General features: G+C 44.2%; 2 protein-coding genes and 1 pseudogene across 2 annotated transcripts in view; 1 reads left to right on the top strand and 2 right to left on the bottom strand.

Annotated features, from left to right (window-relative positions):
• The window catches only part of LBR (lamin B receptor), a 32,038-nt gene extending 21,461 nt beyond the window's left edge, over nt 1-10,577 (top strand). The window contains exons 9-14 of the mRNA XM_056138486.1: nt 196-299; nt 781-906; nt 5,252-5,420; nt 7,049-7,129; nt 7,231-7,353; nt 8,700-10,577. Of these exons, the coding sequence (XP_055994461.1) occupies nt 196-299; nt 781-906; nt 5,252-5,420; nt 7,049-7,129; nt 7,231-7,353; nt 8,700-8,860 (764 nt within the window). The 3' untranslated portion in view covers nt 8,861-10,577. The remainder of the gene's footprint in view (nt 1-195; nt 300-780; nt 907-5,251; nt 5,421-7,048; nt 7,130-7,230; nt 7,354-8,699) is intronic.
• Nucleotides 10,578-11,452: 875 nt separating this feature from the next.
• Nucleotides 11,453-25,404, bottom strand: part of DNAH14 (dynein axonemal heavy chain 14) — a 342,385-nt gene continuing 328,433 nt past the window's right edge. Inside the window, 6 exon segments of the mRNA XM_056107024.1 lie at nt 11,453-11,668; nt 12,783-12,929; nt 13,518-13,684; nt 16,068-16,207; nt 17,193-17,305; nt 24,016-24,212. Coding sequence (XP_055962999.1) covers nt 11,453-11,668; nt 12,783-12,929; nt 13,518-13,684; nt 16,068-16,207; nt 17,193-17,305; nt 24,016-24,212 — 980 coding nt within the window.
• LOC130016817 (uncharacterized) lies at nt 16,569-16,702 on the bottom strand (annotated as a pseudogene).

A 25,404-nucleotide genomic window follows, 5' to 3' on the forward strand; every position in this document is an offset into this window, starting at 1 on the left:
TTTTTTCAAATACACTGTTTTTATTTGTTGGAAACATTACAAAGTTGTATATTCCATCTGCAACTGTTAACCAAAATACAAAAATCATGGCAGCATAAAAAATAATAAACCAGAATTACGTGGTGAAAAGTCAGATTCTTTAAAAGTAGTGCATCTACTCTCATAACCATAGAGCAAAAACTTTTCCTTTCTTAGGAAATGCCATCTATGATTTCTTCATCGGCCGGGAATTAAATCCTCGGATTGGCTCCTTTGATCTCAAATACTTTTGTGAATTGCGTCCTGGATTGATTGGATGGGTATGTCTTTTTTTCATTTAAAATTTCAGCTTAGTAGTGCAAATTTGTCTCAGAGACACAAATGTAGGTATTTTTAAGTGGGAGGTTTTTTAGAATAATGATAGCTTACCATAGATCTGTGTACTACTAAAAACATTTCCTGACTGTAAACAGATTCCAAAGGTTTAAGAAAACCTATGAAAATTAGAGTTCATTTTGATTACATCTGTTTGTATTTTTGTAGGAAAATTATAGTGTAGATCAGTGTTTCCCAAAGTAGGTGATTTTCCCTACACCTTTCTCTGCTGGGTGGGGGTTGTTGCTGGAGCAGTGGTGGGCTAGGAACCTCGGGGTTCAGTTGGGGGCTTCTCGTCGTGTATCTTGCAGGGGTTCACCCTGTGGACGTGTCTTGTCACTGACAGGTGCCGTCTGTGGCTTTCCCAGCTGGAGGAGACTGTCTCTATGGGGAGACACTGAGACACGTTTGCTCCTTTGATTTCAGGTGATAATTAACTTGGTGATGTTAATGGCTGAGATGAAGGTACACAATCGAGAGACTCCATCGGTAGCGATGATTCTGGTGAATAGTTTCCAGCTCCTTTACGTGGTGGATGCTCTCTGGAACGAGGTAATTCATTTTAAAAGTCCAGCCTGGAGCTGGAGCGATAGTACCATGAGTTGAGCTTTTGCCTTGCATGAGGCTGATCTGGGTCCGATCCCTGGCATCCTACATGGTCCCACAGCATCACCAGGAGTGATCCCTGAGTGTGGAAACACATAAGTCCTGAGCACTGCCTGGGGGAGAAAAAACCTGAAGGAAATGTGAACTCCCCCAAATGAGAGCTGCCTCTGGCTTGTCTGGAGACCCCAGGACTGGGTGGAATGTCCGCCCCGCTCCTGCTGTCAGGTATCTTCCTTAGGAAAGGGTGCACAGCCCCTGCCCAGGGTCCAGGAGGCAGTCACTGCATCTGCTTGCTTATCTACTCCTTGATTACTTTCATCCTGTTTTGGTCCAGAAAATTCAGAGCCAAGTACATGATAATGGGCAGTCTTGACTCGTGTGGGGCTGAAAGTCCCCCAAGAGTTCATGGCATCCATTCTCCTGTGCTGGTGGTGCTTGGGACCCTCGGGCTCAGTGCAGGGGCTGATGGGATGCCTGGGATTGAAGCTGGTGGCTTCTGGGTGCAAAATATGTGTGCCAGCCTGTCCAACCATCTCCCTGCTCTACTTTCTGCCTTGTCGAAAAAACACCATCACTTGGGAGGTATTAATCCTAGAACATTGATTTGGGGGGCTTGGGTGTGTGTGTGTGGGGATGACCTCTGGCAGTTCTGAGCCCAGAGGTAGTTTGGGAGATTGAACTGAATTCTGCCGCATGCACAACACATGCATTGAGCCCCGTGCTCTCTCTCTGGCCCCATGGAACATTGATTCTTCAACAGATGTGAATTCTCAGAGTGTTCTACATCTGATCCATTTGGAAGTTAGAGGCAGCTGAGGGATACTGTCAGGTTAGGCCTTTTGAGGTTTGTTTTGTTGTTCTATTTTGAGGTACTCAGTGTAGCCTGTGTTGCTGGGGATCCAACCAGGGGACCTCCTTCTGTGCACTGCAGGTGCTCAGCCCAGGGTGCTCTCTCAGCCCCCATTCTGAGTTCTGACCCTCAGTGCGGTCTCTTCATCCAGTCTGGCCTGCAGGCATCCAGGCCACAGAAGTGATCTGGCTATTGATACTAGTTAAGCAAATCCACAAGAGAAGGCCGTTCATTTATGACTGATTTACTCCAGAGGTTTACCGTGTGTGTAAACACACAAAAAAACGGGCAAAGGGACGGCAGCGGCCTATCTCTCCCACCGCTTGCGTTCAGTAGTCTCAGGCCGTTTCCCCACTCCAGGGAGGTCGATGGCGATGGTCAGGCGAAGGAAGGAAACGAGGGCCAGGCTGGTTGGTCTTAGTAGCAATTAATTACATGGAAGAGATGTATGTCATAGAGGCCCCAGGATCTTTCAAGCACGTGCTCACTTGTTCTCTCAGCTTCCATCCCCATTCTCTCAGCCCCATCTTCCCAGGTTCTCTAACGCACGTGTTCCCCAGAATCTCTCAGCCTGTGTTCCCCATTCTCTCAGGCACATGTTCCCCCAGAGAGCCCTGAAATCTCTCTTATATAGATCATGGTACCTCTAAAGGGCGCAATACAGTGATGTCATCAAAAGGAGTTACAGAAAGAACATTGAGGGGGCAAAACATACATTGTTGCTATACATCTGTAGGCCAGTAATCTTGGCCTCTGGAAAGAGGATGCAAAACCAAGACTGAAACCTTTCACAAGCACTTTCACAAGCTACAAGCACTTGGATTTGCATCCCAAAGACCAGTCTGCTAGAGCTTGGAATCTACATCCCAAAGACAAGTATCTGAGCTTTGCATCCCAAAGACTAGCCTGCCTAGAGCCTGGAATCTACATCCCAAAGATCAGGCCTGGCTAACACTTGAGATTACTGAGAGAAAAGGGAAAATGCCTCTTAAAATTTACTGAAATTATTTACTGAAGGCAGTTTGAAGGGGAGAAATGTTCAGTCTCATCCAAGCTAGTCAGGACACACGGGAAAGCTGCTTCTAGGACAGATTCTCATTTAGCAGATCAACCCACCCTAGAACGGAATTCCCTGGGTGTGTTTCTCCTCTCCTTGTCTGACCAACATATAAGCATACATAATATAAATAATTTTGTATGGACACAGTAAGAAATACTTTAAGCTTATAGAATTGCTCTCCTAGGGCCATCTCGATCTCAGACTGCAATGCTCAGGCCAGATATCTTTCCTATTCTTAGCAGGGTCCTAGTCTTGTTACTTTTGGATCATGACAGCATTTGCCTATGATCAGACTCTTAACCTATAGTTAAGAATCGTGGCACCTTGGCCTGGCCCATCTCGATGCAAGGGTAGCACATAACTTACCGGCTTGCCCTGATTCCATCCAGTCCCACGTTGGGACCCTGCTTTTGGGGCCACTAGGAAGTGAGGGCAACTTAGGCTTAAGTTGAAAAAGCAGATGCCCAGGAGTGAATAGTATTCAAAGCCAATCAACTCCTAAGTTACAAAGCATAATGTTAATTGTCTTCTGTATCTATACAAAAAGGACGTTGCATTAAACTATTCAAAAGACGTAAGGAGAGGAGAAAGGCAATATTAACTTACAGTACAACTTCAGTGTCTTAGAAGGATGAGACCTTACAAATTTGTTGGGAAAGAGAGCACAAAGAAGTAGTTATAGACAAAGTACTGGGAATGACTCGGGAGCACTGTGATGGGTGCAACCTGATAATACCTAAGTTCCTCGTACTCCAACACCGTGTTGCTCAGTATTACCTTATAGCGTGGAATAGTTCACATCTGTATGTGAAAAGCCAGATTGCGATTCAGTGGCACTGACAGTCTTCGGACTCTCACAGGTGTCCTTGTGAACCCTTTACTCCTTTACTCTGTGCCAGGTGTGCTAGGTGCCAGGAGGCAAGGCTGAAAAGAGGGCCTGCCCCCCCCCCCCCACCTCCCCCATCAGCTTGGCTCTAGACCACCAACCGGTAGCTTTAAGAAGCTCTTAAGAGGGCTGAGGAGTGGTGAAAGGTGGTAGTCCAGAGAAGGCTTCAGCTGAATTTGGAAAAGACAAAGGGAGGGACCTGGGTAAAGGCCTGGTGGTGAAAGTATCTCGGAAATGTGTTAGTTTAGGATCATCTGAGTGGCCAGAGATGAAGCCCACAGCACGGCTCAGTGTGACATCAGAGTCACATCCCAGTGCCGCTCCCCTCCCACGTTTATTTTCAACACACACACACACACACACACACACACACACACACACACACTATTGAATCACTGTGAGATACAGTTACAAAGCTTTCATGTTTGAGTTTTAGTCATACAGTGATCAAAGACCCATCCCTCCACCAATGCACATTTTCCATCACCAATCACTGCATCACTGTCATCCTGTTGTTCATCGATTGCCTTGAGCAGGCACCAGTAACGTCTCCTTCGTCCTAGCCCTGAGATTTTAGAAAGTGCCACATTCGAGGCTCTTTCAGGGTCAGGAGAATGAAACCCATCACTGTTACTGGTTTTTGACATATTGAATACACCACGGGGAGTTTGCCAGACTCTGTCGTGTGGGCAGGATACTTTGGTAGCCTGCCAGGTTCTCCAGAGTAAGAACTAGATAATAAGATGTCGCTTGGCCGCAAATGCAGCGGCACGCTTCCAGGAGCTGGGTTTATAGTCTCTGGGTCCTGGCCGTTGATGGGATTACACGGCGCCGGGGGCAGTTGGTGGTGTAATGCCTACATACTGGAAGATGGGGGATCTGGGTGGAGGAGGCCCAGTCCCAATCTGAGCAGGCTTGGAGATCTACACCCTGGTTCTGCACACCTGGGTTCCTCTGCCGGTTCCATCACCAATGTCCCATTCAATACCCCCCTCCCCCCATCCCAGCTCTCCTCCTGCCTCTACGTCAGACAGTTTTCCTCTTACTCTCTCTTTACTACTTTTGGGCATTATGGTTTGCAGTACAGATATTGAGAGCCCATCATGTTCATCTACTTTCAGCACACATCTCCCATCCCGAGCGCTCCCTCCAACCATCATTGACTTGGTGATCCCTTCTATACTCTGTATTTTGTGGTGCCAGAGATGTAGCTGTGGCTTCACAGCGCAAGGCATACACTCTGCCACCGAGCCACGTCCCTGATTCCATCCTCCCCGCAGTGCTCTGGGCTTACTTCTGGCACTGTGCTCAGCGATCACACCATGTGCCAGGTGCTCAGCGGTTGCTCCTGGTGGTGCTCAGGGACTCTATGCCAGGCCAGGGGTTTGAACTGGATTTGGCCTGAGACAAGTGCCACAACTCCTATGTTCTTTCTCTGACCTTCCCCTCTCCTCCTGTTTCAAAAGCATAATTTCTTTCACCCGTTTTCGTCTAGGAGGCAGTTCTGACCACCATGGACATCACCCACGATGGCTTTGGATTCATGCTGGCTTTCGGAGATTTAGTGTGGGTTCCATTCATCTACAGCTTCCAGGCCTTTTATTTAGTCAATCATCCTCACGAAGTGTCTTGGCCTGTAGCCTCACTCATTATCGTTCTGAAACGTGAGTCTGAACTTCATTTTCTCTGTCCTTAATGTTTCCTGCTGAGCCTGTCGTGCTCGGAGTGTCTCCGTATGTGTGACCTGCCCTTGTGATGATTATGGTTAGCATCTGCCTGATGTCTTTTGTGGTAGATGAGTAATAAAGGAAGTCTTGCAGCTAAGCAGAGGGGCTCTGTCTTCTTAGGCTCACTAGAGTTTTCTAAATTCTAAACAAATAAGTTTACACAAACAGTTTTGTGTTTTGGATTTAATTTGTTTTTAATGAAATTGTTTTAGTAGCCTTCCCCCCCCCCCCCCCCCCCCAATTAAACACCTGCATTTTCTGGTAGGCACCTTTAAGAGCAGGAAGATTCTTTTGCCTTCCGAGGGCCTGTGTCTGCCTTGGGAGCCCCTGGAAGAGCACTGGGGAAGAGTGGGAGTTTATTAAATGGAATATTAGAGGGTGCAAGGGAGTGAGGAGATAATCTTATCATGGAGGACCTCTTTGAGGTTGGGACGTGGGGAGTGTGAGCTGTGCCTGGTCGAGTTTGGTTGGAGCTCAGGTTTCTGATGGGGCTGTTCCCCGCTCAGTGTTCAGGGGTGTCTCCTGGCGGTGCTGGGGACCATGCCTGCTGGGAATCGGACCTGGGCCTCTTGTATACAAAGCCAGAGCTCCATGTGTGAAGCGATCACTACGGACAAATGCTTTGAGCTATCTTCCTTACATGGCTTTGAATTATTCTCTTTTTGGCCACACCCAGCTGTGCTCAGGGGTGACTCTTGGCAGTGCCTGGGGGACCATTCAGGGTTGGGGATTGAACCAGTGGCAGCATGCATCTTTTTATTACTCCTCCCCGACAGATGTCTATCTCTGGTTCTTTATAGAAATCAATTTATTTTTCTTGTTTATTGAATCACTATGAGATACAAAGTTACAAAGTTGTTCATGATTGAGTTTCAGTCATACCATGTAGGAACACCCATCCTTCACCAGTGTCCACTTCCCTCTACCAGTGTCCTCAGTTTCCCTCCCATCCCCCACCCAGCCTCTATGGCAGACCCTTTGCTGTTTTCTCTTAGGCACTGGTTTGCGATACTGTTACTGAAGGGGTATGTTGCCTATCACTCTACTTCCTTTTGGCACCGGGGTGACCACTTCCTCCTCTCATTGTCTTCTTAACCTCCCTTCCCCACTGTGGCAAACTTCATACTGAGAACCAGTTCCCCTGCCCTTCATTTCTTTTGTCTTGGGACACTTTTCTCCTATGTTTCTTTATAGCTCGCAAGTGAGTGCAACTCTTAAATGTCTGTCCCTCTTCCTCTGACTCAGTTCACTCAGCATGATATTCTCCGTGTCCATCCATGTATCAGCAAATTTCTACTTCATTTTTTCCCTAACAGCTGTGTAGTATTCGAATGTGTAGTGTGCCGTAGCTTCTTGATCCACTCACCTGTTCTCAGGCACTTGAGATTCTGGCTATTGTGAATACTGCTGCAGTGAACATAGGAGTGTAAATGCTCTTTTTGCATTGTATTTTGGCCCCATGTTTATAACAGACTGTGCAAACTAGTGCAGAGATGCTTTCTAAGTGAAATTACAGTTACTCTTAAATATGAACTTAGTTAACATAAATTCAAACACTTTCACAGTTTCTGGATATGTGATCTTCCGATGTGCAAATTCTCAGAAAAATGCATTCCGGAAGAATCCTGCTGATCCGAAGCTCGCACGTAAGTTTTGATTTAAGTTTCTTAATGACTGATTTTCTCTGTGTTTTTAATGTCTCTCTTGGTGTAGGGGTATTGAAGACTTTTTTTTTTAATTTATGTAGATTTAAAAACGATTCATACATCAACGGGAAAAAATCTCCTCGTGTCTGGTTGGTGGGGCTTTGTCCGCCACCCCAATTATTTGGGTGATCTCATCATGGCCCTGGCTTGGTCTCTGCCTTGTGGTAAGTATCTCAGAGTGCTCCCGGGGTCACTCCAGGGGGCGCGCGCTTTGTTGGGACTCTGTGTGTGTGTGTGTGTGTGTGTGTGTGGTGTGGTATGGTGTGGTGTGCATGTACACACAGGTGTGAGGCTAGGGAGTCCCTCTGCCTTGTTAGGGAAAGTGGGGGTGAAAGGGGGTGCACTGGCAGAATCCTGCCTCACCCAGGTGCTCTGTCTTGCTCCTGCGGGGGGCCAGGAGCCTGAATTTTCACTTGCCAAATTGGAAGTTTTCTTTTCTGTTTGGGGGCTACACTCAGTTGTGCTCGGGGCTTTCTCCCGACTCAGTACTCAGGGATCTCTACCGTGGTACTTGGGGTGCCATATGGGATTCCATGGGTGGAACCAGGGTTGGTCGCATGCAAGGCAAGTACCCTCCCTGCTGCACTTCGTTCCAGCCTCAAGCCTGAAAGTTTTCAACTGCCTGAGAGGTTCCCCCCCTCTCCCTTTGAGAGGATATGGACATTAACCTTCATATTTATGACCCAAGGCAAGAGAGACTCAGAAAAACCATTTTGGTTTTTGGTTCTTCCTGAGGAAGAAGAGAGACTCATCTATTTTATCTGTGTTTGCTCACCGTCGAAGGGGCTGGGGGGGGCTGGCCTGTACCCCACAAGTGTCTCCTGCTTTCCCCCCAACCCCCACCCCTTCCACTCACCACTTCACTGATGGGTGTGGGAGAAGGAGAAAGATCGGGGCTAGGGAGACAGCTCAGCGGGTGGAAGCATGTGCCAAGTTCGATCCCTAGCTTGCCAGCTTTGGCCCTGGATTGGTGTGCCCAGCCAGGCGGGGGGAAGAAGAGGCCAGATGATCATGATAGTTGCTTGACTGCATTCTTCTCTGAAGAGCTTCTGTTTTCTCTTCTGCCATGCTCTAATGCAGTTGTTTTGGGGGTCACACCTGGCGGTGCTCAAGGGCTGCTCCTGGCACTTGAGCTCATGTTGTTCTGAGGGATGAATATGGGCCTCTTGCACATCCAGGTGCTCAGCTCTCTCCGGCTCTCAAGGGAAGCGTATTTATTTTTTGATTCGGGGCCATGCCTGACGGTGCTCAGGGCTCACTCCTGACGGTGCTTGGGGCAGCATCTGTGGTGCTGGGATTCCAGCCGAGATGGTCTGGCTGTGTGTTTAACCCCTCTGCTGTATCTGATCCCATCACTCATAGAACTTTTATGAATTGGTTTGCTATTCCCCCTTGTAGGGAGCAAATAAAGTTATCGAGTGGCTTATTTGTAGAGGGTTTATAGAAAAGCAAAGAATACTATGTAGCATTAATAAAGTTACTTAACACAGTTTACTCTTGTCACCCACAGGATTTAATCACATTCTGCCGTATTTTTATGTGATTTATTTCACCGTGTTGCTTATCCATCGAGAAGCTCGTGATGAGCATCACTGTAAGAAGAAGTATGGCTTGGCTTGGGAAAAGTATTGCCAACGTGTGCCCTACCGTATATTTCCTTATATTTACTAGTCTCTTGCCTTGTTTGTAAAATGCTCCTGCAGTTCTGGCTTTCGGCTGTGAAAACAAGAAGAAAATCCAAAATGAACCCTTTTTCATTGCACTGACGGGATCTTTACATTTTCTTTTTCCTTTTTGAGTCAGGACTAATGTATGTTACTCCAACTTTGTCTATTTTTTTTAATTAAATCCTAACAACATCAGGGAAAATAGATAAAGAAGTTAGAATTTTTATTCTAGTTAGCAGGAAAATTTTAACCCTTTAAATCTGAAAGTCATTTGTTTATGGTCAGAATTACTATTTGGGTTACTATTTAAGTTTTGAATTTTTTTTTTTGGTTACCTGTTGTTTTTTCTTATAAAAACACTGTTACATTTAAAGTACACTTACATTCTGCATTTAGAATAAAATTTTATTCATTTCCCTTTTGATCATTTACTCGTTGTATGATTTGAAAGTAGAAATTGGTCTTATATGAACTGTTCCTTATGAAGAGGGTTGAAAGGTAATTTAGTATACATTGTCAGGGAGATTATTAGTAGCAGTTTGCTTTACTTCGGCTTCTACAAAGAAACAGCATTTGAAAATGTAAATACTTAGCTTTTATGTAATATATGGGGACTTCAGATTTGTCTGTACAGTATTTTGAATGTGATATAATTATCAGGACTAAGTATCTTTTTAACGAAAACATTTTCAGTATTTTCAATTAAGTTTTGTAAAGCAATATATGTGAATTAAAATCTTTGAAACAATTAGACTACATTTAATGTTGTGTAGAAGATACTTTCAAAATGCAGGAAGGGTATTTTTCTTAATCCAAAGTTTGTGAATTTGGCTTTGCTACCTCAATTGCAGGTGTTTTGTTTGCCTTTATAAACTATTGCAAATAGAAAAGTATATATTTTTAGAGTAACATCACTATTTAAGCATTTTTACACAGATTGGTGTTTGAAAATTTGCCATTTAGGCTAATATTTTTATATGTTTTTGACTTTTTAAATTAAACAGTATTTTTGCTACTGTTTAGCTTTATGCAGTTTATACTGTATTTTGTATATCCTTTATATGTACAGAACTCTACTGCCTATAAAGGAGTGTTGTTTATCTTTAGAAGTCTATTCATCTAAAAAAAGTAATAGTTTAAAATGTCTTAAATAGATTTGCATAAGGTAGCTTTTGCCATTGCGTTTAGTTTTGTTCACACAGTCTTGTTTTTAATTGTCCTTTAAGGAACAATAGAATAGCAAATTCATTCAACTTTTGTATTCAAAGTAAAATTGCTTTCAGTATGGTAAATATAAGGAATCTAATAAATATAGTGTATATGTTTGGGTTTTTAATGATACATTTTATATATGAGCCATTTAGATACAGTGTTCTGTATTGCTTTGAAGTGTATGTTGACTTAGCTTATGTTAATACAGATCATGAACTTGGTTTGCTGTAGCAGTCTGCATCCTATAGATTCTTCAAACATAGTTTTGGTGAAATTGTTAATTTTTTAAATTATTATTATATTTTCCTCCTGGCATGGGAGAGTGTCATGGGAATTTCAGGGAGGAAAGAAGGTAATTCTGTTCCTGGTAATGAGAAAAAAAAGAGCCTCTGCTACTATTTCTTGATTTCAGCTATCATCTGTAATTTTGTTTTGACATATTTGTTTGACACGTTTTATAATTGTTTCAAGTTGGAAATAATATTGGAAATAAAAAGATGTTGCTTTGATCATTTTGGAGTCTTGTGTTTTTTCTTGTAACTTGGGATCTTTGGTACCCACAAGAATCTAATTCTTTTTTTCCCCCCTAGTTACTTTTACCTGCGAACCTAGAAGTGATAGCACAGTGGGTAGGGTGTTAGCCTCGCACACGGCTGACCTGAGTTTGATTCCTTCACCCCTCTTGGAGAGCCTGGCAAGTTACTGAGAGTATCTTGCAAGCACGGCAAAGCCTGGCAAGCTACCTGTGATATGCCAAAAACAGTAACAACAAGTCTCACAATTGAGCAAATCGATGAACAACAGGAGGACAGTGCTACAGTGCTACTTTTACCCAGGATGGGTGCCTTCCTGTACCACAGGGAATCCAAAAGGCAAACTGGGATCTCTAGTAACTGCTGTTTATGTGAAGGCTCTCTGATTGGAACTTGAGAAGATTCACTATTCATCTTCCAGGTGATGGTCATCGTACTATTGTTGATTTCATAATATTTGTAAATGAATTTTCATTTTTTTTTTGAGGGGGTGGGGTAGCGCACCCGACTGTGCTCAGGTTCTGCACTCAGGGATCACTCTTGGTAGGGTTGAGGTGCTGGGAATCAATCTAAAATTTTTTAATTTAAAGTTTGGTCAGTTTTATTCAGTGGGGTGCTGGGGATCAAATCCAGGTCAGTGGCTGATGGAAAGCCCTTCATGCTGTCCTTGTCAGTGAGTTGAGCTGAGCCCACCTGTGGATCTCCAGTTCTCATCTGGCTGTGGTCCTACAGGGGTGAGACTGGGGCCGGAGAGAGGACAGTGAGTACTCTCACTTTGGCCCTGAACATGTTTGTTTTTAATGAAGGCTATTGTGAATGTAAATACACACCAATCTGCAAAGAGAAGTTTTTTATTTTTCTTTCTTTTCACACAGCAGTGCAACATTCATTTTGATCCAGTGAGTAGGATCAGTCTTTGTGGGTAAATTCACTGAGGTTAAAAAGTTGGAGGGTGAGCCAGTCGTTGTCAAAATTCTTGACCGTTCAGGTGTCTGGTAAACTGGGCATTGATAAGTGTAGAGCTCCGAACTGGTCTCTTCTGTTGGCTTAGAATTTTCAGAAGAAATCTGCAGAGAAAAAAAAAATCTGTAAGATAAATTGGAGAACTCAAGCAAACTAACCTTGAATTTGGGAGATTGCCTACTTTTAAAATAATAGTCTATATACCAGTGAAACTGCCCAACAAAGAGGAATTGTCACGACTTTTTAATATTTTTTTTTTCTTTTTGGGTCACACCTGGCTCTGCACTCAGAAATTACTACTGGCAGTGCTTGGGGGACTATATGGGTTGCCGGGGATCAAACCTGGATAGGCTCCATGCAAAGCAAACTAGTATATGTTCTTGAGAAAGAACATTGGAGGTTATAGCGTCTTCCTCGATTTTAGTTTATATTTTGAGTTTTTTTCTTTTTTTGTGCCAATGGTTCTCGGAATTTACCCCTAGCTCTGGCCGACTTGGAGGACTATACGGGATAACGGAATCCAACCCAGATGGACCCCATGCAAGGCCTGCTTTACTATTTTCTGCTCCTTGGGACTGCGGGTGTTTGCCTTGCACGCGGCTGACCTGGGTTCGATTCCTCCATCCCTCTTGGAGAGCCCGACAAGCTACTGAGAGTATCCCGCCTGCACAGCAGAGCCTGGCAAGCTCCCCGTGGCATATTTGATATGCCAAAAACAGTAACAACAAGTCTCACTGAACAAGTGCTACAGTGCTACAGTTTAAAGTATGTTACCAAAGTAAATATGAGACCCTGTAAAATCTTAGAAGGTGAAATGGGTGAATGAAAATTCAGAGACTAGGACCATCTGTGGTGAGCAAGGGAACCAAGACCTGGTGCAGGGGCTGAGACTGCCTGCAAGTGGCCACAAGTCCAGTCTGGCAGCAATACTGAATTCCTTGGCACCACTGGCAACTACAGTCATTCCACAATCGAATGGTGCAGTTGCAGACAGCACTGCTGCTGGAAAGAGATGCAGACATCCCAGGACATGCCCCACGCCTGCAAGGGGCCTGTGCGCTCGTGTGGGAGCACCGCGCATGGCAGGAGGGGATCACAGCTCCATGTGCGAGCACCAGCCGGCAGCCCCAGCCACTGACGAAACATCAGCCGGGAGAAGTGGTGGTGGTGGTGGTGGTGGGGGGGGTGGCACCAAAGCTGCAGGAAATGGGTGGTTACCTTGGTTGGCAGAAAGTATATTTCAGGAAAATCACAACACAGCTCAAAAGGCAGCGAGTCTTCGAGTATGTTTTGTTCATGATTCCACCTTGCCCCCTCGATGAACAAACCAAAGATGTGAACCCCAATGTGATGGGGGTGTATACCCTGAGATCAAAGAGAGGTGGTGTCAGTGAATTTCCAGATAGGGTTCTTCCTTAAATAGAAGCTCCACTCTCCACCTGGAGGGCTGCTTGGAGAAGGGGACCTCACTTCCCTTCCATCACTGTGGGGCACCATCCTGCTTACGGTAATTTTCCCAGGTCAATTCTCCAACCTATATGTAGGCGTTGGTCTATTAGTGATCATCCCAATCAGAAAAAGCACTTTAAATAGTATTTCCCATTGAGCCTAGAGACCCTGGTTTGGACACCAATCTTGTAAGTTCTACTAGTACCAGAGGAGGACCTCTTTTTTTTTTTCCCCCTTTTTGGGTCACACCCAGCGATGCTCAGGAATTACTCCTGGTGGTGTTCAGGGGACCATATGGGATCCTGGGTCGGCCGAATGTAAGGCAAACACCCTACTCGCTGTACTATCGCTCCAGCCCCAAGAGGACCTATTTATGTAGTTCTTATTTTCAAACATTTTGGGGGCACACCCAGTGGTGCTCAGGAAGCACTTCAGGTGCAGTGCTCAGAAGCCAGGAGTTCAGTTTCTCAGCTCCTTCCCCAACACCTGTAAGCTCTCCAGTACCTTAAAGGCTTTCCGGATCATGTTGAGTCTCCTTTGCAAAACTAGGGAGAACATCGCGTCTTCGTTGGCATTGGGATTATCAGAGATTACTTTGTGGGTGAAAGTGAGAGCATTCAGAGGGATTCCTTGGTACCTTCCGAAGTCTTGAAGCACAGAAGTAAGAAAGGCTTTGGAGAAGAAAAACACATCAATATGATCCTATGAGTTTCAGGGATTAAGATTCAGGGACTGTTTCCCTAAAGTTACTGCTGTGGTTAGCAGTGCTGAAGTCTCTTGCGGAGGATGAAGCAGAGGAGAGCTGGGAGATGCAGGAGGAAGGAAGGAGGAGTGTGTGGGTCCAGCCCCTAACTCAGGCTTGAGATATCAGCTGCACCAGATGCATGAGCGTCCTGGGTAGCGTGGGCTACCATGCTGTTTTGGTAGGTCCTGTTCCAGCCAGATTCTCGTCAACCCATCCTTGCTAGATTCATTTGTGGGGAGATGGGTCTTACCCATGTCTGACCCAGTATTGGAGGGTCAGAGTATGTCACCCTTCTGGCAATAACAATGGGCTACAGGGTGTGATGGAGAATGTCATAGTCTTTTCAGAAACTGGTATATGGGCCTCAGGGAAAGGGAAACGAGTTGCTAAACTGCCTGTGGCCACCTTTTTGCCCTTTGATTGCAGAGAGAGTGAGAAAGAGAGCGAGAGAGAGGAAAGTAGAATCTTAAGAAATGAGGAATGACGAAGATGGCCATTTGATCAAGACAAATGGATCGCCTAGGTAGAACTATACCTGAAACCAAGCACCCCCCTTCTCTGTCTCTGTCTCTGTCTCTGTCTCTGTCTCTGTCTCTCTCTCTCTCTCTCTCTCTCTCTCTCTCTCTCTCTCACACACACACACACACACACACACACATTATTTTCCTTCCTTCTGTTCCCTATTTACACAAACAAAACCTTATACTATTTTGCTCAGGCATATTCAGATTGTACTTTTGTGTCTTTTTGGGGGGGAAGGGGTTGTTTGCACACCTGCAGTGCTCAGAGACTAATCCTGCAATATTGCTTGGATGGCACTGCCAGTGGTGCTCATGGAACGATATGGTACTGACGATCAAACTCAGGCCTTATGCAAGCAAAGCATGCACTCCAGCCTTTCGAACCACCTCCCCACCCCCAACACAACTCTTCAGTTTTCTGTTTCCCACAATCTCCTCTTTCCCCTGCTAACCCATGTTGCATAAAAAAGTCAGTTTAGTAACTTCATCCTATGACTAGGGCCTGGAATCTGCCTCAGGTGCTCACAGAGTCATTTTAATTCCTTGACTACGCAATTAAATCCCCAGTCCTGCCCACACCTTTTAGACTGGAATGCCACCTCTTTGCTATTCCATAAACAATCCACCAAGGGTGCCTGAGTTGAAGACCTTTGCTCCTATCCTCCTCCTTGGATAATCTTTCTCACATTTCTCTATCATTCATCAAGACCAAAGAGCATTTCTCTGGGGCCAGCCAGAAACGACTGACTCCTCCCCATGTTCATCTCAGGGGGCTACAGGCCGTGAGAGAAGAGATGTGGATTTTGATGGGTTCTGTGTTTGTGGTGGGAGCTGACATGCTGTGTCTTTGCTGGAGGTGCTCATCTCGGTCACACACTATTCAATCCGACCCAAGCCATTCTCCTGAGCTCCTGCCCCACAGACCCAACTGCTGAATGAACATTGTGTTTGGATTCTCCAAACATCTCAAACTTGCCATGACTTCTTGTCTCCCTGAAACAGGCTCCCTTCCATGTGGGGTGCTTAGGGATGAACCTGGGTTGGCTTTGTACAAAGCAAACACCTTACCCACTTTACTATTTCTCAGCCCCAGTGTTGGCACTTTAAACCTCCTATCACACCCTCATCATGTGTTGGTGTCAGTTATATCTTATGATTGGATGTTTGTCTTGTTGGACATTTATGACACAACCAATACTCATCCTTTTTTCCTGTTCAGTGGGTAAATGAATGAGAAATCAAATCCCTTGTAGGTGTTCATCTGATGAATCCCTTACACTCCATAGGGGCCAGAGAAATAATATAGGGGTGAAGGTGCTTGCCTTGCATGTGGCTGACTCTGGTTTGATCCCCAGAACTGCATATGATTGATTCCCCGAGCAATGCCAGGAGTGAGCCCTAAGCACAGGAACAGGAGTAATCCCTGAGCACCACTGGATGACTGGATGTGACCCCCAAACTCCCTGTCCCTCAGTCAAAAGAATGCAGTGAACTTTGGGAGAAAACTAATGTCACTCACTGACATCACAGGATCAGTGACCGGAGGTGAGAAAGGGAAGCTCTGCCAAGGTGCATGTGAGGTGTACCAAGAACGAGAGGCATTTGGTAGGGTAGTGGGAGGATCAAGGATGTACTTGAGTGCAAGACCGGGCCCGAGAACTTTGGAGATGCACAGGTGCTGTAGGATCCTCTCATCCTCACAGGGAGGAAGAAAGTATAGCCAGGGAGGGACTGGGGCCAAGCTTGCCTGTGTCAAGTGTGGGATTGTTCCTTGATTCTTACACTCACCTTGTGGGAAAAAGAAAGCTGGGAACCAGTATTTGGTAGGAAATCCTTCTCTACCCATGTCACTCTCTCTCTGCAAATAGGCAGGCTTCAAGTTTTTTGATAAAATTTTGGACATCCAAGGAGTGATGAATTTCAGATACCTAGTGGAAGACAGAGCATGGGATGGAGCCATCAAGGGTGTTGTAACATCCCACTTAGACGTCCTGAGCCATTTTCTCCTTTCTGCCTTTCCTTTAAATCTCAAGTTCTGCCATATTCACAACACCTTATCCTGTACATGGATGGAAACCAGCTAAGACCTGACACCACAACGTGCTTTGGAAGACAGTGGATTTGGGCAACTTTGGCTGTTGCTCTAAAACGAGAATAGTGATAGATGATATTTGTCACCTGGGATTACTATGAGAAGGAAGTAAGTTAGTGTGAGTAAAGCACTCAGCAAAATGTGTCACCAGGCACTTTAGGCCTTTCAAATAGTTTGTATTCTGTGTCAAACCCATTAAATATTACATGCAACTAATTTTTTATTTCCCTTTTGATTTACCCTTGCTAGTTTTGCAGGGTATAATATAGAATATTAAACTGATAAGAACAGATACTACACTTGATCTTAGCCAAAAGGGCTGGAGTGATAGCACAGCGGTAGGGCATTTGCCTTGCATGCAGCCAACATGGCCGACTCGAGTTCAATTCCTCCGCTCCTCTCGGAGAGCTCAGCAAGCTACCGAGAGTATCTCGCCCGCATGGCAGAGCCTGGCAAGCTCCCTGTGACGTACTCTATATGCCAAACACAGTAACAATAAGTCTCATGATGGAGACGTTACTGGGCCCGCTCGAGCAAATCGATGAACAACGGGAGGACTGTGACTGTGACAATATAGAATAATAGAAAGAGAAACGTACTGGGGTGTGGTCCTTGCTCTGTCCTTGGAATAGAATTACCATGGACAAGACTCTCAGCTGCTTAGGGTTCCTTTACTCATCCTAAAGTGAAGATAAGAATGCCTCCCTGGCTTTTTCCCTCAGATGGTGTGAGAACCCAGAGACCAAGTATGTGAAATAATGTTTTAAATGGTTAAACCTTGAGCAAAAGGAAGGAAGAATGTGATGCTCTTTCATCCATACCTATTATGTATTGCAGCATATGCCATTTTGGTCCAGGTATTGAAGAAATTCACACGCTGGATGAGATCATTGACCCAGGACACCAGGGGTTTACAGGACTTGTAGGCATGTTTCTGTTGGGATTTTGAGACAGGCATGTAATTTAATTTTATTACTCCAGCTTTGTCTTGAGGGTCATGGGGAACATATAAACAAATTTTTCCCAGAAGAAATAATTTGTAAGGAGTAGGTATTCTCAATGTTAAAGTACATACATAGTGAGAATGCTGGAAACCATGATTGGGGCAAAACAGCATTATCTTAATGGAAAATAATCATCATTTCAATATAAACAGCAAAGCTATTTCACAAAATTAAATATATTTTAATGATAAAAATGAAGGAAATTAGGTAAAGAAGAAATATCTCAGCATATTAAAAGTCATTCATAAGAAACTCAATGCTAACAGTGGAAAATGAAAAACCTTTCCTCTAAGCAAGGATGCCCAGTCTTGTTATTTTTGTTTGGCCCAGTATTGGAAGTCAGAGTAGGGCTATTAGGCAAGGAGATACATAAGACATCTAAGACAGGAAGAAAGATATTAAATTATCATTGCTTTCAGATGGCATCTTCTTAGAGATCTGAAAGATTTCAAAAACCACAAGCTATTAGAATTAGTAAGTGAACTCTGTAAAGCTGCAGGATAAAAAAAATCAAGATAGAGAACCAAGTTACATTTCTAGATAGGTACAAAGACTATCTGAAAGGTGAATGAAGAAAACAATTTCATTTACCACAGAAACAATAAAACATACACTAATAACTTTAACGAAGGAGGTAAAAGACCTCTATCCTAAAATCTGCAACACATTGAAAATGTTGAAGTCACAGATAATCGGAAAGTTATTGCCTTTTTCTTTTGGATTGGAGGAATTAGTGTCTATACTGCCTACAGTTATCTATATACAATGCAATCCTGATAAAAACCCAACAGGCAGGCCCAGTAGAGTACCTGTCTTGTATATATGCAACCATGAGTTCCGTCCCCAGGGCTGTCCTACTTGCCAAGTGAAATCCTGTTGGCACTGATGTTTGTGACCTGATGCTACAACAAAGTGTTGGACCTCTGACACACTGCAACCAAATGCATGCCAACACCACAACTAAAGAGAATTGAGGCCAGGGAAGCTGAGGCGGGAGTTAAGAGGAGGAAGATGGAGTTAACAGGGGCAGGGGCCAGTGGCCTTGGATACATTGGTGGTGTGGGGCTGAGATATATGTATCTGAACCACAGAACTAACCATACTGTCACCATGAGATCCAAACCGTAACGAACTTGAAAATGTGTCTGTTAAGGAGGTAGGCTGGGGTGGGGGTGTGTGTGTGGAAGTGATCCCGGGGAATATTGGGGAGGGAAGTAGACACTGAAGATGGGATGAGTGTTGGAACATTGTATGCCTGAAACTCAACTACAAATAACTTTGTAAATCATGGTGACTTTATAAAAAATTCTTAAAAAATACAAGAGTTTCATCTTTGGCAAGTGCCAAAACCAAATGTGGGTTCATCAAGTCACTACAACAATCAAGGGAAGGGGAAATTCCAATGACATGGTCCACAGAAATAGAAGACCTGCCTACAATTTATATGGAACCATAAAGTCAAACCAATACCAAGAAGGAAGAACAACAATGTAGGCATATTCCTTCTTTCAAGGCACATTATAAAGCTATAATAAGAAAAATAGTAGGGTACTGTCATAAAACTGCACCAGTGCAAAAGAATAGAGGAGTAGTCTTCAACCACTGAACAGGAGCCAGCCCAAGTGTGAAAAGTTGAAGAACACTGAAATAGAGAGCCCAGAAATAAACCGACACATATATTATCAATTAATCAATTTTTTTTTTTTTTTGCTTTTTGGGTCACACCCGGCGATGCTCAGGGGTTACTCCTGGCTCATGCACTCAGGAATTGCTCCTGGCAGTGCTCGGGGAACCATATGGGATGCTGGGAATCGAACCCAGGTCGGCCATGTTGGCTGCGTCAAGGCAAACGCCTTACCCGCTGTGCTATCGCTCCAGCCCCATCAATTAATCAAATTTTTAATCCTCCCAAGCAATGCTCGGATAATGCTCTGGAACCATGCCTGATAATTGGCTGGCTAAGAGGCTTGGATGATTCAACTCTTAGGTCTGAACATGTGGTACTGTGTGGGCCATTGTTTTCATTCTTTAGTCTTTCTCTTTCTTTCTTTCTTTCTTTCTTTCTTTCTTTCTTTCTTTCTTTCTTTCTTTCTTTCTTTCTTCTTTTAATTTTATTAAATCACCATGAGATAGTTACAAGCTTTCATGTTTGGGTTACAGTCACACAATGATCAAATACCCATCCCTCCACCAGTGCATATTCCCCACCACCAATATACCCGCTATACCCTCTCCCTTCTCACCTTCTCCATGCCTTCACGGCAGACAATATTCCCCATACTCTCTCAAAAAGTATTTGGGCATTATGATTTGCAATGCAGATACTGAGAGGTTATTATGTTTGGTCCATTGGTCCCTTTTTCTGCATTCTGAATAATTTTTTTTGAGGAGTGGGTTAATGTATTTGGGCCACATTTGGCAGTGCTCAGGGGCTATTCCTGGTTTTGTATTCAGCTGTGGTCCCTGACAATGTTTGAGGCACCATAGGCAGTGCTGGGGATAGAACTGGGCAAGGAAGAGGGTTGTTAACCAGCATGCAAGGCAAGTCCCTTCCCTCCTGAAGGATTTCTTTGCCCTCCTGGATACATTCTTACCAATTTATTGTATGGAGAAATCTGCTTCCAACAGGGTTCAATCTCCTGTCAAGCCTGCTGTCTTTGTGAATAGTTTCTTGTTCTTTGAGCTATATAGCTTGTTTAAGTCTGTTTATTCCAGGATCCATAGAAAGTCTTTTGTTTTCATGTTTGATAACTCTATTACCTTAAGTATTTGGGTCAGTTTGCACTGTTTATTTGTTGTGGTTCTTGCCTATAATATCTTCTTTTTCAGTCCATTTGGCTATTTAGACTGACTGTTCATTCCCCTTGCAAAAGACTGAGGAATTCCCTGAGGCTTATAAGGAATATTACTTCTTCCTTCTTCCAGAGGTCCTGATGGATCTATCACATCTTCCAGAAGGGCAATGGAGAAGATTGTCCATGACTTGCACTCAGATCTCTTTGATAGCCACATCCACCTGCCCACATACCAAATTTCTCAGGATGGATATATCGTTCCCAACGTTCTCCCTTCCTAAATCTGACACGCCATTTCATCGGTAAAGAAACGAACAGAACCTGGCCCAGACAAGATCAGACCTGAACACCCGAAGAACCTGCCATCAGTACTCATTAATACACTGGCTCGGCTCTTCACACGCTACCTGTCTGAATGCAAGGTTTCATCCCAGTGGAAAACCAGCAGGACTGTACTACTCTGCAAAAAGGGAAACATCCACGACATTGGCAACTATCGCCTGATCTGCCTATTGTCTGTCATCTACAAGCTGTTCACTCGAGTCATCCTGAACAGGATTGGCAGAACACTAGATGAAGGACAACCATGCGAGCAAGCTGGTTTTCGAAAAGGATTCAGCACGATTGACCATATCCACATGATAACCAAGCTCATTGAGGTTTCTCGGGAGTTCAAGATGCCGCTCTGTCTAATGTTCATTGATTTAAAGAAGGCCTTTGGCTCTATTGAGATGGAAGCGGTGATTAAAGTCCTAGTCAATCAGGGCATCCAAACTCAATACATCAGGATCCTCTGTGAGCTGTATTACGGATTGACTACCAGGATCCCACCATTCTACAAAGTGATCATCAATGTCAAGAGAGGGGTTGGTTCGGCAGGGTGATACCATTTCACCAAAACTCTTCAGTGCCACCCTCGAGAACGTCATGCGACGACTGGAATGGGAAGGAATGGGAGTGAAGATAGATGGTCGGCAACTACGCCACCTCCGCTTTGCTGATGACATTGTTCTAATAACACCAAACATTAGCCAAATGGCACAAATGCTGGCCGACTTCGACTGTGAATGTGGAAAGGTTGGGATCCAGCTGAATCTCACGAAGACAATGTTTATGAGAAACAGTCTCATTCCTGACATTCCATTCGCTCTCAATGGAATGACCATCTCCACATGCAAAAGTTATGTGTATGTAGGTTGAGAAGTCAACATGACGAATGACCTGGCACTTGAGTTGTGCAGGAAGAGAGAGGCTTAGAATGCCTTTAAGAGCATCAAAGAAATAGCTAAGTGGATGAAGAACCTCTGGGTCTGGGCACATCTCTTCAATTCCACAGTTCTTCCTGCATTAACATACACCTCAGTGCCCTGGGCCCTACGAAAACAGGATGAGAACGCTATTTGGGTCTCCCAAAGAGGAATTGAAAGAGCTATGCTTGGAGTATCACGTTTCACTCAAATGAGAGAAAGAATCCGGAGTTCCGATCTCTGTCGAAGGTCAAGAATCAGGGAACACTATCTCATTTGCCAAGGCGTCGAAAATCAGATGGGCTGGACACGTAATGAGATTTGGAGACGACTGCTGGACTAGAGTCATTACCGACTGGATTCCGTGGGACGTCAAAAGACGGCGTGGCCACCCACCTACAAGATGGTCAGACTTATTCGTCAAGACCCTGAACGATCAGTTTGAAGCTCTTTGTGTTCCTAGAACGAACAGACGCCATTGAGCTACACTAGCATGTGACAGGGACGAATGGAGACGTTACTGGTGCCCACTCGAGCAAATCGATGATTAACGGGAAGTCAAGTGATCAAGTGATCAAGTGATCCTTTCAGAAAGGCTTTGAGATTACTTTTCCATGTGTACCCTACATTAATTTGGGCCATCAGTCCTTTACTTTTATGTTTCTTTTGGAAGCTGCAAGGGGCAGTGCTCAGTTTCCTTCTGACTCTGTGTTCAGAGATCACACCTGCCATCAGAGGACCACATGTGATGCTGGGGGGTCCAACTGGGTTGGCCATGTGCTTACCTGCTGTACTGTCTCTCCTGTCCAACACTGGTTGTTTAAAGTGGGAAGCTGCCATTTACCAAGGCTCAGGGAAAGATTTTCTTTCTTTTCCTCATGTTCTCCACCCTGACCCTTCCCCCCCTTTTTTTCTGATCACACCCTGTGATGCTCAGGGGTTACTCTGCTTCTGCACTCAGGAATCACTCCTGGTAGTATTCAGGGGACCATATGGGTTTCCAGGAATCAAATCCAGGGTGGCCATGTACAAGGCAAGTGCTCTACCTACTGAACAATCTTCTCCAACCCTTCCCTCTTGTTCTTTGCTGCAGAGCCCTGGGAGTTGCAGAGGTGATCAGACTTTTTTTCTGGCTGCTTTTCTGTATGAGAGTAGAATTCTTTGAGGTGCTGATCTGACATCAGACATTTCACCTTGGTTGAGCCCTGGAACTGATGTTTGTCCCTTCTTCCCTACAGACCGCTAAATCAGCTAGCTGTTTGTATAGCATTTGTAACAAATACTCTCAGGGCTAAATTCTTGGTATGCTTTCACTGAAACATTCTTTTTCTAATATTGAGCTACAGAGGCATTTGTGTTCTCTTACTGTAATTTTTTTGGGGGAGGGTCACACCCAGTGATGCTCAGGTCTTACTCCTAGCTCTGTGTTTAGGGATCACTCCTGGTGTTTCTCTGGGAACCATATGGGGTGGCAGGGATTGAGCCCTGGTTGGCTGTGTTGAAGGCGACTTCCCTACTGGCTATACTATCTCTCTGGCCTCTTGCTTTAGATTTTGCCTGTTAATTTCTTATTTTCTTATCAGCTCTTTAGTGCATTTAGTGAATTAAAGTTCTTTATTTCTTTTTGGGGGACAAGCCCTGACTGTGCTCAGGGCTTATTCCTACCTCTGCGCTTATGATCAGCTGCATACAAAGCAAATGCCTTACCTGCTATACTATATCTTTGACCCCTATTACAAGGCACTTTTTTTCTTTTCTTTCTTCTCTCTCTCTCTCTCTCTCTCTCTCTCTCTCTCTCTCGGGACCTTATGGTTTGTAATACAGATACTGAAAGGTTATAAACTATATTCCTTTACCTACTTTCAGCACCCATTTCCTGTCCAAAAGGATCATTTCCAGCTATTAGCAATACATTTCAGAGGTATTTTCATATCAGCTTGAATCAGCGTGCTTTGGATGCAACATAATTTAGCTAACCAGATTCCTAATAATAAATAGTTGAGTTGTTTTTAATTTTATGGTATTATAAACTTCTGATAACATCTCTTAGATGCAATTATTTAAGTCAAATTGACAATTTTTCTCTACATTCACAGCAAATCAGTCATTACGTTTTAACAGTAATAATATTTCATCATGTAGTAGTACCGTAGTTAATTTGTTTCTCTTCTGGAATTGAGACATTTATTATTTATTTATTTATTTATTTATTTATTTTTGGGTCACACCTGGCGACACACAGGGGTTACTCCTGGCTCTGCACTCAGGAATCAGCCCTGGCAGTGCTCAGGGGACCATATGGGATGCTGGGAATCGAACCTGGATTGGCCGTGTGCAAGGCAAACGCCCTACCCGCTGTGCTATTGCTCCGGCCCTTATTATTTATTTTTGATCCACACTTGGAGGGTGCTCAGGGTTTACTCCTTGTTCTGTACTCAGGGATCATTCCCAAGGGGCCTGGGGAACATGTGGGGTTCTGGGATTGAACTGAGTCAGCTGCGTGCAAGGTAAGCCCCCTACCCACTTTACTACCTCTCTGACCCTCAGACATTAATTTTTTTTTATCAAGTAAGTAAATAGAAAGTCATTGTTAGTTACCTGCCACAATGCTGGCACTTTCATATTAAGAAAGGAGTGATATAACTCATCCAACTCATCAGTAAAAAAGTACATTCCTTTTAGAGAAAGTTGAAGATCATTCAAAGAATTATGTACAATAATTAATAACTTATCAAATCGTTCAATTTCTTGGCACAGAAAAGTTAACAAGACCGAATGTATAAGGGGATCATAACCTGGATTGAGAAAAAAAAAAGTTAAAGTTACAACACATATAGGGTAAAAGGACTTTCTCTGGACACAAGTTAGAGGAATTTAATGTGTGTAGACCAGGGACAGGGAAGATTTTCTGTGAAGACCAATGAGTCTTTTTAGGGCTTCTAGGGTTTCCTGGAAAACACCCAGATTTTCCCCTTGGAGATGAATACGTCGTGCGACTATGCAGACAAACAGACATGGCCGCATTTCAATAAGGGATCTCAAGTTTGAATTTCACACAACATTTACATATCACACATTATTCTTCTCTTGATTTTTCAAATGATTAAAAAATAAAAAATGGGAAGAAAGGATATAGCTCAATGGTAGAGCACATGGCTAGCATGTTTCAGGCCCTGGGTTCCAGCCTTAGCAAAACATAAAATAGCAACAAAATCCATAAGAACTCCCCACATCACCCTCAGTCTTTGGTAACTACAAACACACATACAAACATCCACACACACTCACACACACACACTCACACACACACACACACAAAGTATAAAATATCTTGGCTTATAGGCTGTGCAAAGCAAATGCTAGTATTGGATTTAACCCATTAACCCTAGTTCAGTAATCATTGACCTAAACAACAGTATTATTTGGATAGACTGTAGCACTGTAGCACTGTCTTCCAGTTGTTCATCGATTTGCTTGAGTGGGCACCAGTAACATCTCACAACAAATTGTGAGACTTGTTGTTACTGTTTTTGGCATGTCGAATACGTCACAGGTAGCTTGCCAGGCTTTGCCGTTCGGGCGAGATACTCTCCGTAGCTTGCCGGGCTCTCCGAGAGGGGCGGAGGAATCAAACTCAGGTCGGCCATGTTGACTGTGTGCAAGGCAAACGCCCTACCCGCTGTGCTATCGCTCCAGCCCTTTGGATAGACTACTGCTTAATATTTAGTGTCAAATAAACCTTTTGTGTGTTTTGTGTCACAACTGGAATCCAAATCAGCTGCATGCAAGGTAAGTGTCTTACCCACTGTACTAACCCTCTGCCCCCTCAAATGATCTTTTCTTTCCCCTCTACATTTTGAACCAGACTTGACTGTGCTCAGGACTTACTCCTGACTCTGCACTCAGGGATGACTCCTGGCAGGCTTGGGGGACAATATGGGGACCTGGGAATTGAACATGGGTCAGTCATATGCAAGGCAAGCACCT

The sequence above is a fragment of the Sorex fumeus genome, unplaced genomic scaffold, assembly GCF_029834395.1.
Source record: "Sorex fumeus unplaced genomic scaffold, SorFum_2.1 ptg000007l, whole genome shotgun sequence".
Lineage (NCBI taxonomy): Eukaryota > Metazoa > Chordata > Mammalia > Eulipotyphla > Soricidae > Sorex > Sorex fumeus.